This window comes from Orcinus orca, chromosome 18 (genome assembly GCF_937001465.1).
Source record: "Orcinus orca chromosome 18, mOrcOrc1.1, whole genome shotgun sequence".
NCBI lineage: Eukaryota > Metazoa > Chordata > Mammalia > Artiodactyla > Delphinidae > Orcinus > Orcinus orca.
In genome coordinates, this window is record NC_064576.1 from 74,988,220 (window position 1) to 75,002,745 (window position 14,526).

The window sequence follows — 14,526 nt, forward strand, 5'->3', positions numbered from 1 at the left end:
CCTTACCCATTCATCTTCCTTTTAATGGCTCATCAGAACTAGTTTTTTGTGTATTCTATAGGTTAACATGTTAAAAACAACTGCACTTTCCTCCAAATAAATTTCATGGTTAGTTCAATCATTTGTTTCTTAGAAAATGCTGGCAAATTTTTCTATATGTCTCCATCCATATTCATTTTAATTATTGCAGCACAAAAAACAAATGATCCTCAAATGGCTTGGCCCTTATTGTCTTTTACTAACAAATATCAAAAGATGTCTAGCATTCAGTAGCCAGCAGTGGGACTTCCCTGGTGGCATACTGGTTAAGAATCCACCTGCCAATGTAAGGGACACGGGTTCGACCCCTGGTCCGGGAAGATCCCACATGCCACGGAGCCACAACTACTGAGCCTGTGCTCTAGAGCCCGCGAGCCACAACTACTGAGCCTGTGTGCCACAACTCCTGAAGCCTGCGAACCCTAGACCACGCGCTGCAACTACTGAAGTCCGCACACCTAGAGCCCATGCACCTAGAGCCCATGCTCCACAACAAGAGAAGCCACCGCGATGAGAAGCCCACGCACCACAATGAAGAGTAGCCCCCGCTCGCCACAACTAGAGAAAGCCCGCGCGCAGCAACGAAGATCCAATGCAGCCAAAAAAAAAAAGCCAGCAGTAGGTGCTGTGAAATTTGACAGGGTAACTGATTTGAATATTACATGTTTTTTTATAAACTGCTGATAACATTGTAGATTTTCATTCTCATACTCGGTATTCTTCGTTTTTAAAGTCTCACTAATTCATAGCTTCATTTTGCAACAGCTAAGGTTTCAAGATACCATCATACATTTAGGGCAAGAATCATGATTAATGATAGTAGCCTTAGGGAGAATACTGAAATTTGTTTAGCTTGTCAGATCTGATCACTGTTTTAATTCATCAAGCAGCCGAAGAAAAATTAAACTAGCAGCGTGCGTGTCCAGCAAGGCCACACCATTGCAGCTTCTGCTTATACTACTGTAATCTCAATACCTTTTTTTTAAAAAAAACAGAAATCTTTTCAAGCCAGCACCTTGTAAGAGTCAGTTTAACCGAAACTAAATATAGTCTGTAAACCCATTTAACCAGTAACACAAACGGCAAGATTTCACAATGAGCTCCAAGCAAATGGAAGAGTGAGGGTCCCAGCATCACCCCTTCTTATTTGTGGGACCCCACGCCTCCCTCCTCCCCTTCCTCCCAGACCCATCCCTGGTTAGCACACCAGAAACAGGATTGGGTGTGCCAGAGCCAGTCCATGTGCTATCAGCAATACTGTGATTTCACAGTACTTTTTTTAACCAAAAAAAAAAAAAACAGGAGGAAAAAAGAAAATGACGTTTTCTACTGGTATCTTAAACATATCATCTAGTGCCCCCCTGGCGTGCACTTCATCACCTGCCTTGTTTCCAAGACCACTGATCTCTGTATTACAGAGCTTAGATGTTATTTTGGTAACAGTTGAAACACTCAAAACAGGGATAAATCCTGAGCATTTACAAGCATTTGGGGTCCTAGCCTGGACCTACGTACAGGTCAACTGAAGGGGGTGGATGCCAGGTAATTGATGGTCGTTGAGGTGACCCCCTTAATTCCCTCAGACGTACACAGGAGATGAGGGAAGGAAGCCAGGCCCAGTGCTTCTGATTCGTGGTTCACTTCCTTGGTCCCTGTCTCGTTCGCTTCACCATCAGAGCCTCCCTTTACAAGCGTAACTAACCCTGTCATCTGCTCTGAGCAGTGGCGCTGACTGCGAGTGTGGCCGTAGGTGCCTGCCAGGAACAAGCTCTTGTTAAACGACGCACAGGTGGAATCTCACTGTTGAGCTCCTATCTTCATGTCAAGCCACCAAAGCAGGTCACTGGGGACTCTCAAATCAGCTCCCAACCAGGGTCTCAGCAGAAGCTTTAGGCCATGACGGGCTGGGTACACATCTGTACCATTCTCCGTGAGCCAGTGGCACTAGGATGTTGGGGAACTAAGAGCCTGTGCATCCCATTACGACGTAAACGTCATCAACTCCTGACACGTGAATATCATCTTGAGTGTCTGTACTACAAAGAAACGCCTACAAGTCTCCTAGCAACCACCAGGAGTTGAACATCGCCCCTTAATGGAAATCCTAACAGGAAGTCAAACCAGATTAAAACTACCCCATTTTAAATGCACTGTTCTAGGTGAATAAAATAATGTGTTATCGCAAAGCAATTTTCTGGGCTTACTAGTTTTTATATCAGTTTGGAATATTTATTGTATTTCTTAACATCCATGGTACCCCTTAATCAAGAGTATAAAGTCATCTACTTAGGATTTGCCAAAGTGAGGAACATTCTTAGAATCACAGAATGATAAGCAAATAAGTTTACAAATACTGCAACCATCAATATCATACGTTTTCCAAACCATAACTCTAACATGGATGTACATTATTCTCCAGACCTTGCAAATTCTTAATGTCCATTTTATCAGTACTGGGAGAGTATGCTTTCAACCATGCAGCTAGCCAGAAAGACTTTTTTATATATGGAGTGTGCTTCTCACAAAAACCTTCTCTCCTTCCTCTAATATGACAGAAACTGTAGCTGAATCTGAAGACAAAGTGAATTTCAATGATGGCCATCACCTAAAAACATACATAAATTCCTATATCTGGTACCAGAGGTAGAGCTTACCATTTTGATGTTTAAAGAAATGACTTTATGACATCCGTTCATAAATAAAGAGAGAAAACACATTGAGTAGTTTTATAATTGCTTTTTTAGTAAAAAAAAAAAAAAAAAATTTAAATTCTGATTATTAGTCATAGCAGAAACAAAGGGTTTAACACAGTGATATCAAATACAACTTTTTTAAAGCTACTTACGTCCAAAGAATCCTCCTTCAGAAGGATAAGGGCCATGTTCTGTGACACCAACCGGCAGGAATAGCCTAGAATAAAAGAAGGAGCAACATACGTGAATTTACCATCCCCACCAGGAACTCACCACGTTCAAGGTCCCCCGAATTCAGCCTCCCTTCCTGTACCTTCCTTATCACCGTGTTTGGCCTATGGGCTCACACAGAGGAATTGAGCAAGTGTGGGGAGGAAAAGCTTACACGGATTCTGACTTGCAGACAGCTCTAGTAGCGCTTCTCGGGAGGGTCTTCATAACTAATGGCTGAAATAAATACTCATCAGTTTTCTGTGGACTTTCCTTATCCCTGTTATCTTTGTATTAGGATGAGCTTCGGGTTCTCTAAAGTAAAAGCAAACGCTTTAGGAAGACAAACGGAATCAACGGTGCTCCTCAAGCATCATACATGTGCCTACCGTGATACCAAGGTCCCTCACTTGCTTTATAGAAAGCCAGGTAATTCTCACAGCAGGCTTCTAAGGAAGCCTATGATACCCAGAGAGTCACTTTTCCTGCGAAAGCTCAAAGCAACCCCCACTGCAAGAAATAAACCTGAGTCAAGAGTATCCCAATGCTAATTCTTAACAATTCCCATTACATTTTTAGACAATGGTATCTCTGTAGGTTAATTTCAGCAAGATACTCTTTTCCACTTTTCCTCCCGGAAGGCAAACGTATTTTCTACGAAGCTGTTTCCTACTCAGACTTTGCAGTACACGCGTGACAGGTGGAGATGCTTGGTGACACAACGACCAAGGTAAGAGCCTCTCCGGACTCTTCCCCTTCTCCCCACACTCTGGGGAGAACGAGGCGGTGGCCCCAGGCAACGCCAAGTCCAGGGGTGTCTGTCGGGGCCCTGGGCTCTCTTTCAAATCACCCTCCACCATCTTGGTGCCCCTCAAGAGAGCTGCCATCAACATGTGCTTTTCACCAAGCTCCATCTTAATTTAGCTCATCGAGAAAAGTCAAAGAAACAGTCCTTCCACCTAGAGAAGTGGTCCTTACAACGATCATGGACCAATGATCACAGAAACAGGGAACAAGTGGTCCGCGTAAAGAACGTCAACCTTCAAAACAAGGACGCGGGTGACCATCTCAAGGAAGGGCCGTAACCCATGCTTAGGCAACAGGAGTCTGGGTTCTCCTCCGCAGAAGAGCCAAAATACCCCTTCCCACAGATGCTATATTTAACTAGAAAAGGAGACAAGCATTTAACTAGCGGACAAGTCACAGAACTGCTGCGTTCACGTGCTCAATTCTACCCAGAAGGTCCTCTTTTCATCCTCAAGAAACCCAACTAACAGGCACAAAACAGAACTCAAGACAGACAACAATTAAGATGAGAGAAAGCTTGGGGTATTTTTGGGGGGGTAGAAAATAAATATTTGTGTTTATTTTGGAATGTATGAAGTGTATCCTTCACTGATGAGTATCATTTGAGAGGACTATTATAAACCACCTGAGAACACAAATTTTAAAGCACAAAATTATGACTTTTCATCTAACTGTCATTTTCTTAAAGCAATACCTTGAAGATCTATTCCATAATGACAGTTATGTGAAGGGAATGAGATAATTTTGCTGGTTAAAACCTCACGTATCACTTGCAAAGCGAAAACAACTGAATAGTTTAAAATCACAGGACCACATGGGCAAATACCTGTTCAACCTCTAAGAGGAAAACTAAAGGGAGGAAACACAGCACAATTTTCCACACATTTTCAAACTTGTTCAAGTCTGTATTTTAACAATAGTGATGAGTAGAAATGAGAGTTTCCCAGAATGCCACTGAAAATTCTGCACAGCACGATGGAAATAACTGAACTTTGTTTCCCACTAAAATCTTACAAATATATTCTTCCTTTCTATAAATTCTTAGATTAAGTGCAGAAGGGAGGTCAATATTTTATTTTCATTTGCAAACAGGGATATTGGAACTTTCATCATTTTTCTTCCCTTGCCCCAGAAACTTCCAGCAACTTCACGCAATAGAGACTGTTACAAATTTAGTATAACTCACACAAGAGGATTTGCTGGTAGTTTTTGATATGAACAGCGGTTGCAGAAGCAAGCTGAAATGTTTAAGCCATCGCTTCCCGCTTGATTTTATATTTTGCAATTTAAGTAAAATGCCACTTGACAACTGAAGCTGCATAAAGATATTATGGAAAAACTCGAAGTATTTTTCTAGCCGTTGCAAGGGAGAGGGTAACAAGTAAAACCACTGACACTTTCATGAATTTAAATACGCAAAACTCAAGGTTTCTGAGAAGAAACAGGTTCTTTTTTTTTAGTTTGGAAAACGAAGCAAGATTTTGCTTAATTATCACACAGAACACTTGCTCTAGACAGACCATGGGGGTTTAACACAGTTAAATGTGACTTAGCTAACATGGCAAATTAAATTATGTCAATCCAAGTTCGGTGTGCTTGATTTCTAATGTTTTTGGATAAAATGAGATCAGCTCTTGGAGAACAGCCAGCTATGAAATGTCAATCCACACTTGTAAATTGTGGTCTATTTCTTTAATCTCACAATCTAACAAGATGACCATAAAATGACTGAGAAGGGAACCTCTGGGATTTCACTTTTCACTACAGCTGAAGTTAACAGCACACCACAAAAGTGTTTAGTCTTTCTACTACCTGAGCATAATCAACACTCAAAGAAATTAAAATATTACAGCATCTATGGTCCTTAGAGCAGGACTTGATTTTAAGAAAATAAAATCATCATTCACACTAGAAAATAGGACCAACCCAAACCTCTCTTGGATCTCGCAATCAGCGTCTTTTTTCTGAGGTAAGCATATATTGTCGAAGATATCCCAACCTAGATTGCTTCGGAGACACTTTTGGAAGGATTAACAATGACTGATTCCTACTAACCATATACCTAGGATGCATCAGGTTACCCCTCAGTGGGATTCACCTTGGTTCCAAACCCTCAACAGGTGTGTTGTTGGTTGTAAATAATTTCAGGGAGAATCTGGTCACTCAATATTTGAAAGTAAGTGTATGAAACACACGGACAGACGTCAGGAATGGAACTCTTCATCTGCTCCAGACTCGATCAAGGATGCTGAGAGCAGAATCCCTCCCCATCTGAGAACCAGGATATCAAGGACTCATCCACAGAAGCACACCTGGGCACCCTTCCCTCCAGACCCTCAGATGCTTCTCAGAAAGGCACCATCACAGGTAGGGACATGCTGCCTCCACCTTACCTTCTGATCTTCCCCCAAACCAGGCCATCCTGATTCATGCTATTCTCATTCTTTACGTATTTGTCTTAAACAGATTCTTGAGGATCAAGATCTAAACCTATCTCATCTGCAAAGCCTTCCCTGATCTTTTTTTTTTTTTTTTTTTTGGCGGTACGCGGGCCTCTCACTGCTGTGGCCTCTCCCGTTGCAGAGCACAGGCTCCGGACGCGCAGGCTCAGCGGCCATGGCTCACGGGCCCAGCCGCTCCGCGGCATGTGGGATCTTCCCGGACCGGGGCACGAACCCGAGTCCCCTGCATTGGCAGGCGGACTCTCAACCACTGCGCCACCAGGGAAGCCCTCCCTGATCTTTTTGACGCCTATCTTTCCGAGAACTGAATTATCACGTGTCATGGTCATATGCTCAGATTCTCAGCTCTCACACCTGTGCGGCCCAGGCTAAGTTACCTGGGATCTCTGTGCCTCAGTTCTATCTTTAAAAGGGGATAATGCCTATCTCAAAGGGAATATTAAACTTACCTAAAGGACTTAGCTGTAATATGACAAATGCTGTGCTAACATTTAATGAGTAACTATTACTAACACCAGCCATGCTCAGCATGTACACTGCACAACTGGTATTTTCTCATCTATTTTATTCGAGTTTGTCTCAAAATTAACTCAGTCCCCAATAAGGGAACATAAGTGCCCCAAGCCTATAGGGGAGCACCTGGCAACAACAGAGCTGCAGGTAATCAAGAAATCACACACCTGACTTTTCTGTGAAAATTACTGGGGCTGTGGCCGTGTTCCCCCAGCCCCACCTGAAAACCGGACTTGCCTCCCTGCCAATGGACAAGAATAGGGTGGGCAAGTCCACATTTACTCACGGTCAGAAATTAAACTTCTAAGACTATAGAAGTGGTTTAAAGGGATCAAATAATGGGTAACAAAACATGGGGGAGGGGCGGCCAAATTCCAACTCAGATGGTTCACTGTGAAAGCGATTCCCAATGCTATGACTTTAAAATGGAATATGCACTAGGATTTTGTTCTCACTCATCCTATCTCCGTTAGAAAAAATATTATAGACTCTGAAAACTTCACATCTATTTTCTAACTATGTAAGAGATGCTTTATCCAGTCATAGCAAGGAAGTGACGACTACATGACTCACAAAGGCTATACAGCTGAAATTTCACTTTAGACTAGGTGATGCCAAATTTTTAAGCTAAAAAAGACAACTTCCAACTCCTGGAAACACAGTTAGTTAGCATAAATCCAAGCACGGCGCAGCAGGGTCCTGGCTTCGTGTCAGTTCCAAAGGACCTCAAAGCCACACGCAGGATGACTGCATCTACCTAACACTCATCGCCTCATAATAGACACAAATATCCTGGAACCTAATTTGGCTAAGTATTTATTTTCAAGGTATGAACTGAAAGTTACACTTTAAATTCTCAAACTGTGATAGATTATGGATGGATGGATGGATGGATGGATGGATGGATAGATGGATGGATGGGAGGACAGATGGATGGATGGGAGGATAGACGGATGGAAGGATAGATGGATGGATGGGAGGATAGACGGATGGAAGGATAGATGGATGGATGGGAGGATAGACGGATGGAAGGATAGATGGATGGATGGGAGGATAGACGGATGGAAGGATAGACGGATGGATGGGAGGATACATGGATGGATGGGAGGTTAGGTGATAGATGGATGGGAGGATAAGTGATGGATGGAGGGAGGATAGGTGATGGATGGATGGAGAGTAGATGCATTGGAGGATAGATGGATGGACAGATGATAGATAAATGAGAGAGAGAGCAAATACTAAAGACAGCCAACAGCACCAAACACCTCTAAATGGAAATGTTGCCAGTTAAAACTGTAAGAGTCAACAATCATAAGACATCCCAACTCTGGAGGCGGTGAAATATGAAAACAAGGTGTCTTAGAATGGATGAAATTTAGTACCCTTCTCCACGGTTTTCTAACTCAAATTTCAGAGAGGGTTTTCATGAAAGCTTCATGAATCTGTTTAAAATGAGCCCTGCACCAGGAGTGATTGGCCCTGAGACCCAGCATGAACTAGCTTGGTCATTAAGTGGAGCATGACCTTGTAAACTCTGAACGTCCCCCAGCCCCCGGCGCTCTAAGACTGTTGACATGTGAAGACCAAAGACAGCGTAGGGAAAGCACTCCTAGCACAGTGCGTGGCATTCAGCACTCTTCTCCTTATTTCATCTAGAAGTAGAACTACTAGATACTTGATCTGCTTCCCAAATACCTTCTGGGTACCCTAATGTGCACACAGAATGCACTAAAACGTACAGAATACCCAATCCATATTGTGGGAGACAGACCAATAATGGTTCATATCACAGAAGGTATGAGGAATATGGGACTAGAACACAGGCTTACAATCCTCCTGGATCTGGAGCATGGCCTCGGGCTGCTCAAAGCCGTCACCAGTGGTCTGACGTGGACAAGTCTAACACCGTGTCTAGATGTCTACACTGCATCCTCAACAGATGCCCTAATTCAGTGGTACATATACACAATGGAACATTACTCAGCCATAAAAAAGAATGAAATAATGCCATCTGCAGCAACATGGATGGACCTAGAGATTATCATACTAAGTAAAGTAAGTCAGAGAAAACAAAGACCATGTGATATCGCTTATATGTGGAATCTAAAATATGACACAAATGAACTTACTTACAAAACAGAAACAGACTCACAGACATAGAAAACAAACTTATGGTTACCAAAGCGGAAAGGGAGGAGGGATAAATTAGGAGTTTGAGATTAGCAGATACACACACTATATATAGCGCTATGTATAAAATAAACAACAAGGTCCTACTGTATAGCACAGGGAACTATAGTCAAAATCTTATAATAAACCATAATGGAAAAGAATATGAAAAGAAAAAATATGTACATATAACTGAACCACGTTGCTGTACACCTGACACTAACACAATATTGTAAATTAACAATACTTCAATTAAAAAATAAGATAAAATAAAGAATATAATTTTTTTAACATCTTTATTAGAGTATAATTGTTTTACAATGGTGTGTTAGTTTCTGCGGTATAACAAAGTGTGTCAGCTATATGGATACATACATTCCCATGTCCCCTCCCTCTTGCGTCCCCCTCCCACTTTCCCTATTCCACCGCTCTACGTGGACACAAAGCATCGAGCTGATCTTCCTGTGCTATGCGGCCGCTTCCCGCTAGCTAGCTATTTTACGTTTGGTAGTGTATGTATGTCCATGCCACTCTCTCACTTCGTCCCAGCTTACCCTTCCCCCTCCCCGTGTCCTCAAGTCCATTCTCTACCTCTGTGTCTTTATTCCTGTCCTGCCCCTAGTTCTTCAGAACCATTTTTTTTTAATTCCATATATACATGTTAGCATACAGTATTTGTTTTTCTCTGACTGACTTCACCCTGTATGACAGACTCTAGGTCCATCCACCTCACTACAAATAACTCAATTTTGTTTCTTTTTATGGCTGAGTAATATTCCATTGTATATATGTGCCACATCTTCTTTATCCATTCATCTGTTGATGGACACTTAGGTTGTTTCCACCTCTGGGCTATTGTAAATAGAGCTGCAATGAACATTGTGGTACATGACTCTTTTTGAATTATGGTTTTCTCAGGGTATATGCCCAGTAGTAGGATTACTGGGTCATATGGTAGTTCTATTTTTAGTTTCTTAAGGAACCTCCATACTGTTCTCCATAGTGACTGTATCAATTTACATTCCCACCAGCAGTGCAAGAGGGCTCCCTTTTCTCCACACCCTCTCCAGCATTTATTGCTTGTAGATTTTTTGGTGATGGCCATTCTGACTGGTGTGAGGTGATACCTCATTGTGGTTTTGATTTGCATTTCTCTAATGATTAGTGATGCTGAGCATCTTTTCATGTGTTTGTTGGCCATCTATGTATCTTTTTTGGAGAAATGCCTATTAAGGTCTTCTGCCCATTTTTGGATTGGGTTGTTTGTTTTTTTGATATTGAGCTGCATGAGCTACTTGTATATTTTGGAGATTAATCCTTTGTCAGTTGCTTCATTTGCAAATATTTTCTCCCATTCTGAGGGTTATCTTTTTGTCTTGTGTATGTTTTCCTTTGCTGTGCAAAAGCTTTTACGTTTCATTAGGTCCCATTTGTTTATTTTTGTGTTTATTTCCATTTCTCTGGGAGGTGGGTTAAAAAGGATGTTGCTGTGATTTATGTCATAGAGAGTTCTGCCTATGTTTTCCTCTAAGAGTTTTATAGTGTCTGGCCATACATTTAAGTCTTTAATCCATTTTGAGTTTATTTTTGTGTATGGTGTTAGGGAGTGTTCTAATTCCATTCTTGTACATGTAAGCTGTCCAGTTTTCCCAGCACCACTTATTGAAGAGGCTATCTTTTCTCCACTGTATACTCTTGCCTCCTTTATCAAAGATAAGGTGGCCATATGTGTGTGGGTTTATCTCTGGGTTTTCTATCCTGTTCCATTGATCTATATTTCTGTTTCTGTGCCAGTACCACACTGTCTTAATTACTGTAGCTTTGTAGTATAGTCTGAAGTCCGGGAGTCTGATTCCTCCAGCTCTGTTTTTCTTTCTCCAGATTGCTTTGGCTATTCGGGGTCTTTTGTGTTTCCATACAAATTGTGAAATTTTTTGTTGTAGTTCTGCGAAAAATGCCATTGGTAGTTTGATAGGGATAGCAATGAATCTGTAGATTGCTTTGGGTAGTATAGTCATTTTCACAATGTTGATTCTTCCAGTCCAAGAACATGGTATATCTCTCCATCTGTTTGTATCGTCTTTAATTTCTTTCATCGGTGTCTTATAGTTTTCTGCATACAGGTCTTTTACCTCCTTAGGTAGGTTTATTCCTAGGTATTTTATTCTATTTGTTGCAGTGGTAAATGGGAGTGTTTCCTTAATTTCTCCTTCAGAATTTTCATTGTTAGTGTATAGGAATGCAAGAGATTTCTGTGAATTTTGTATCCTGATACTTTACCAAATTCACTGATTAGCTCTAGTAGTCTTCTGGTAGGATCTTTAGAATTTTCTGTGTATAATATCATGTCATCTGCAAACAGTGACAGTTTTACTTCTTCTTTTCCGACTTGGATTAGAATTTTTTTAAAAGGTCAATTTTAAAATATCTAATGGATATGAGTGCTTCTGAAACCAAAACCACAAACACTGCTACACCTTCTTTGAAAAAAGCACAAAATAATATAGCTGTTAATGGAAAAAACTGGAGAGGTATCAATCACCTTGTGAGGTTCAGACAAGCCTCACTCCAGCAACGACTAACACCTTCCTTCGGGAATAATAAGCCATTCGTGTTTTCTGGGTTGATTTGGGGAACTCTGCTTTCACTTGTGTTTACCTAACCTTGGCTAGACCCTGATAGATGCAGGTGTGACACAAGGACAGGAGGACAGGGGCGGGGCAGGTGCAGCATCACTGCTCTCATGCTTTCTGCGCCCTCTGTGAACAGGAGCCGTGGATCAACAGCAGGTGTTTTAGACCAAATTTACATGGGAAATACCTGAAGGGCTGATGTATATACACAGAAAGAGACATTCCACCGAAAGCAAACGTATTATCCTTCATCTATAAAAATGTTGCTGACATCACCAAACAGCTGTAAGCAATGGGTTTTTATTATCTAGTAGTAGTGACAGGTCTACACAGAAATATCACCACACTTTTCTCCAAAAATATGTGTTTGGGAAACAACAGGTACAACATCTACATCTAATCCTTCAGAGACTGTTTGTGAATCACATGTCAGTCTCTGGGGACTTTAATCTCACTTGTGTGCGAGTCCAAGAGGACTACAGTCTTGATAAGAAATGATTAAGTGGCTTTTTTTGTCTATTAAAAAAAAAAAAAGAGGAAATCCACCCCAGACAGTAGGCATTGTCTATAACTGAGGTTCTCTGAGAGTCGGGGCTGATTCAAAAGAAAAGACTGAAGGAAGGGGCTCCATTGGAACCAGCTGATCGCGTTCCAAGGAAGACTCCTCTGAATAGGACACCAGTCACTCAACTTCAGATGTTCTTTCTGTATGTTTCTTCCTGCAGTGAGCTGTGACATGGACTCTATTCCCATCCACACATGAGAAGTCATGTAGCCCTTTCATTTTATCACCTATGCACCAGAGCTTGTGACACAAGGGTGACAGAAGTCCTAGATAATTTTAAAGCAATTCAAACAATCAAAATTAGATTTTTTGGGACTTCCCTGGTGGTCCAGTGGTTAAGAATCCGCCTGCTAATGCAGGAGACACGGGTTCGAGTCCTGGTCCGGGAAGATCCCACACACCGCAGAGCAACTAAGCCTGGGCGCCACAACTACTGAGCCTGTGGCTCTGGAGTCCATAAGCCACAATTACTGAGCCTGTGTGCCGCCACTACTGAAGCCCGTGTGCCTAGAGCCCGTGCTCCGCAACAAGAGAGCCACCGCAATGAGAAGCCCGTGCAGCGCAACGAAGAGTAGCTCCCACTCGCCGCAACTAGGGAAAGCCCGTGCGCAGCAACGAAGATCCAACGCAACCAAAAATAAATATAAAATAATAAATAATTTTTTTAAAAAAAATTAGGTTTTTTTAAAATTAGTAGTTTCACAAGTCCTTTTCAAACTTAAAACCTGCTGCTTTAACACTCATGAAGTAATCTGGGCTTAAATTCCCTTTCTTCAATTTTCATTTCTGCGATGCTTAGCAGGCAGAGGTTGCCAACCCAGATGGGGAAGGGAAAGGTTCAAGCCTATTAGAAAAACCTATGAATTGCTAAAAATCATTATAATGGCTATAGCTATATAAAATAATAATGCATATCTCAACTTAATGAAAACATGCTTAGTCTCTGAGACTAAATTTTTGTGAAGAAATCAATAAGAAAATCAAACTCTCATCAACTTTTGAATTCTCTGGCCTCTGTAAGTATGTTTAATACTTTTCAGGAAGGTGTCATGGTCTTATTGTTTATAACGGACAGATAATGCTCATAAGAGCATCTTAACCTTTTCTCGGTCTTGTGAATGAAGAATGCTATAAAACACTTCTGTCAGTGCATCGGAGGAGCCCTTAGGCACCTCTATAAGACGGTTCAAAAACGTAATACAAAAATCAGCATTGGGAAATTATTCTTTAAATGAATTACCTATGTTAATTGCAGTTTCTTGTTTGTCGCCCGTCAACACCCATATTTTAATTTCTGCCTTCAACAGAGTTGCTATGGTTTCTGGCACGCCTGCCTGAAGACGATCTTCTATGGCTGTGGCCCCAAGCAGCAGCAAATTCTGAATTAAAAAACAGCTTCCATTAAAGATGGGGACACACGTAAGAGCAGCATGAATGACGAAACTCTGACAAAAGAAAGGCAGTCAAAGTGTTCTGAGACAATTACCTCATTTCCTCCACATTAAACCTTTGTCTGCAGATAATTAATGACAGTCACATGTGCGGCATCTCAAAACCACCCACAGGGCTAGAACCCCTCCACACACACGGGCCAGCACATGCCATCTACTTCTGGGTACACGGGCACCTTGGGATAGGAAACCACCTGGGAAACCACCTGGCAGCAGAGCACATGGGTGAGTTATCCTGGGGACACTAACAGGACTGAGGCTTCTCTCTCACTCCACTCATGAGTCAAGGGCTGTGGTACAGTTAACACATGAGAAAAAACTATTCAGTGACCAAAAAGGCCAACTACCTCCCGAGTGCCCACCTCTGGCCAGGGGACGCACAGACATCGCACCTATTGAATTGCTTTATGATTCTCAAAGTAATTTTGGCATTTCCAGGGAAGCAGGGTAAATGAACATTTGATTTCACTTCCATCCATACCCAAGTTCCATTAAAATGACAAACAAGGGGAAAAAAATCAAAGGGGAATTTTAAAAAGATAAATAAAATAAAGGAATGAGAAAAGCAAGCAAGCAATGACTTCAAAGCTACTGAAACTGGAAGATGGATGGACCAGTGGTTGCTGACATGAAACGGAAAAAGCTGAAATCCAGCTCCCAGATTCGAGGGATTCAATCTGTGGGAAGCTACCTCATGTCTTGGGAGGAACTGAAATAACAAAATCACATGGGCAGCGCGGAGCGGCAACGGCAAAGCTCAAAGAGGACAGCAAGCGTGAAAACATTTAGTAGGTACGATGTCCAGCCAGCCTAGGCATTTTGACTGCTCAGGAAACTCAGCAGGGCCAGCTAACGTCGTTACACCTCATCTCAGGCAAACCCAGAAAGTCGCCGATGCCGTTTTTGACCTGATACTTCTTAAGACGTGAACACTTAGCAGAGGGTGGCTAGACCTTTCGGAGAGCTCATAAACACTGAGTGTTT

The 14,526-nt window shown here is 41.9% G+C and overlaps 1 protein-coding gene across 3 annotated transcripts in view; it reads right to left on the reverse strand.

The window, feature by feature from the left end:
- The window catches only part of ATP8A2 (ATPase phospholipid transporting 8A2), a 531,116-nt gene that overhangs the window by 357,098 nt on the left and 159,492 nt on the right, over positions 1 to 14,526 (reverse strand). For all 3 annotated transcript variants that reach the window (XM_033409347.2, XM_049700910.1, XM_033409346.2), the window contains 2 exons: positions 13,332 to 13,470; positions 2,885 to 2,949 (listed from right to left, as the gene is read on the reverse strand). In XM_033409347.2, the coding sequence (XP_033265238.1) occupies positions 2,885 to 2,949; positions 13,332 to 13,470 (204 nt within the window). The remainder of the gene's footprint in view (positions 1 to 2,884; positions 2,950 to 13,331; positions 13,471 to 14,526) is intronic.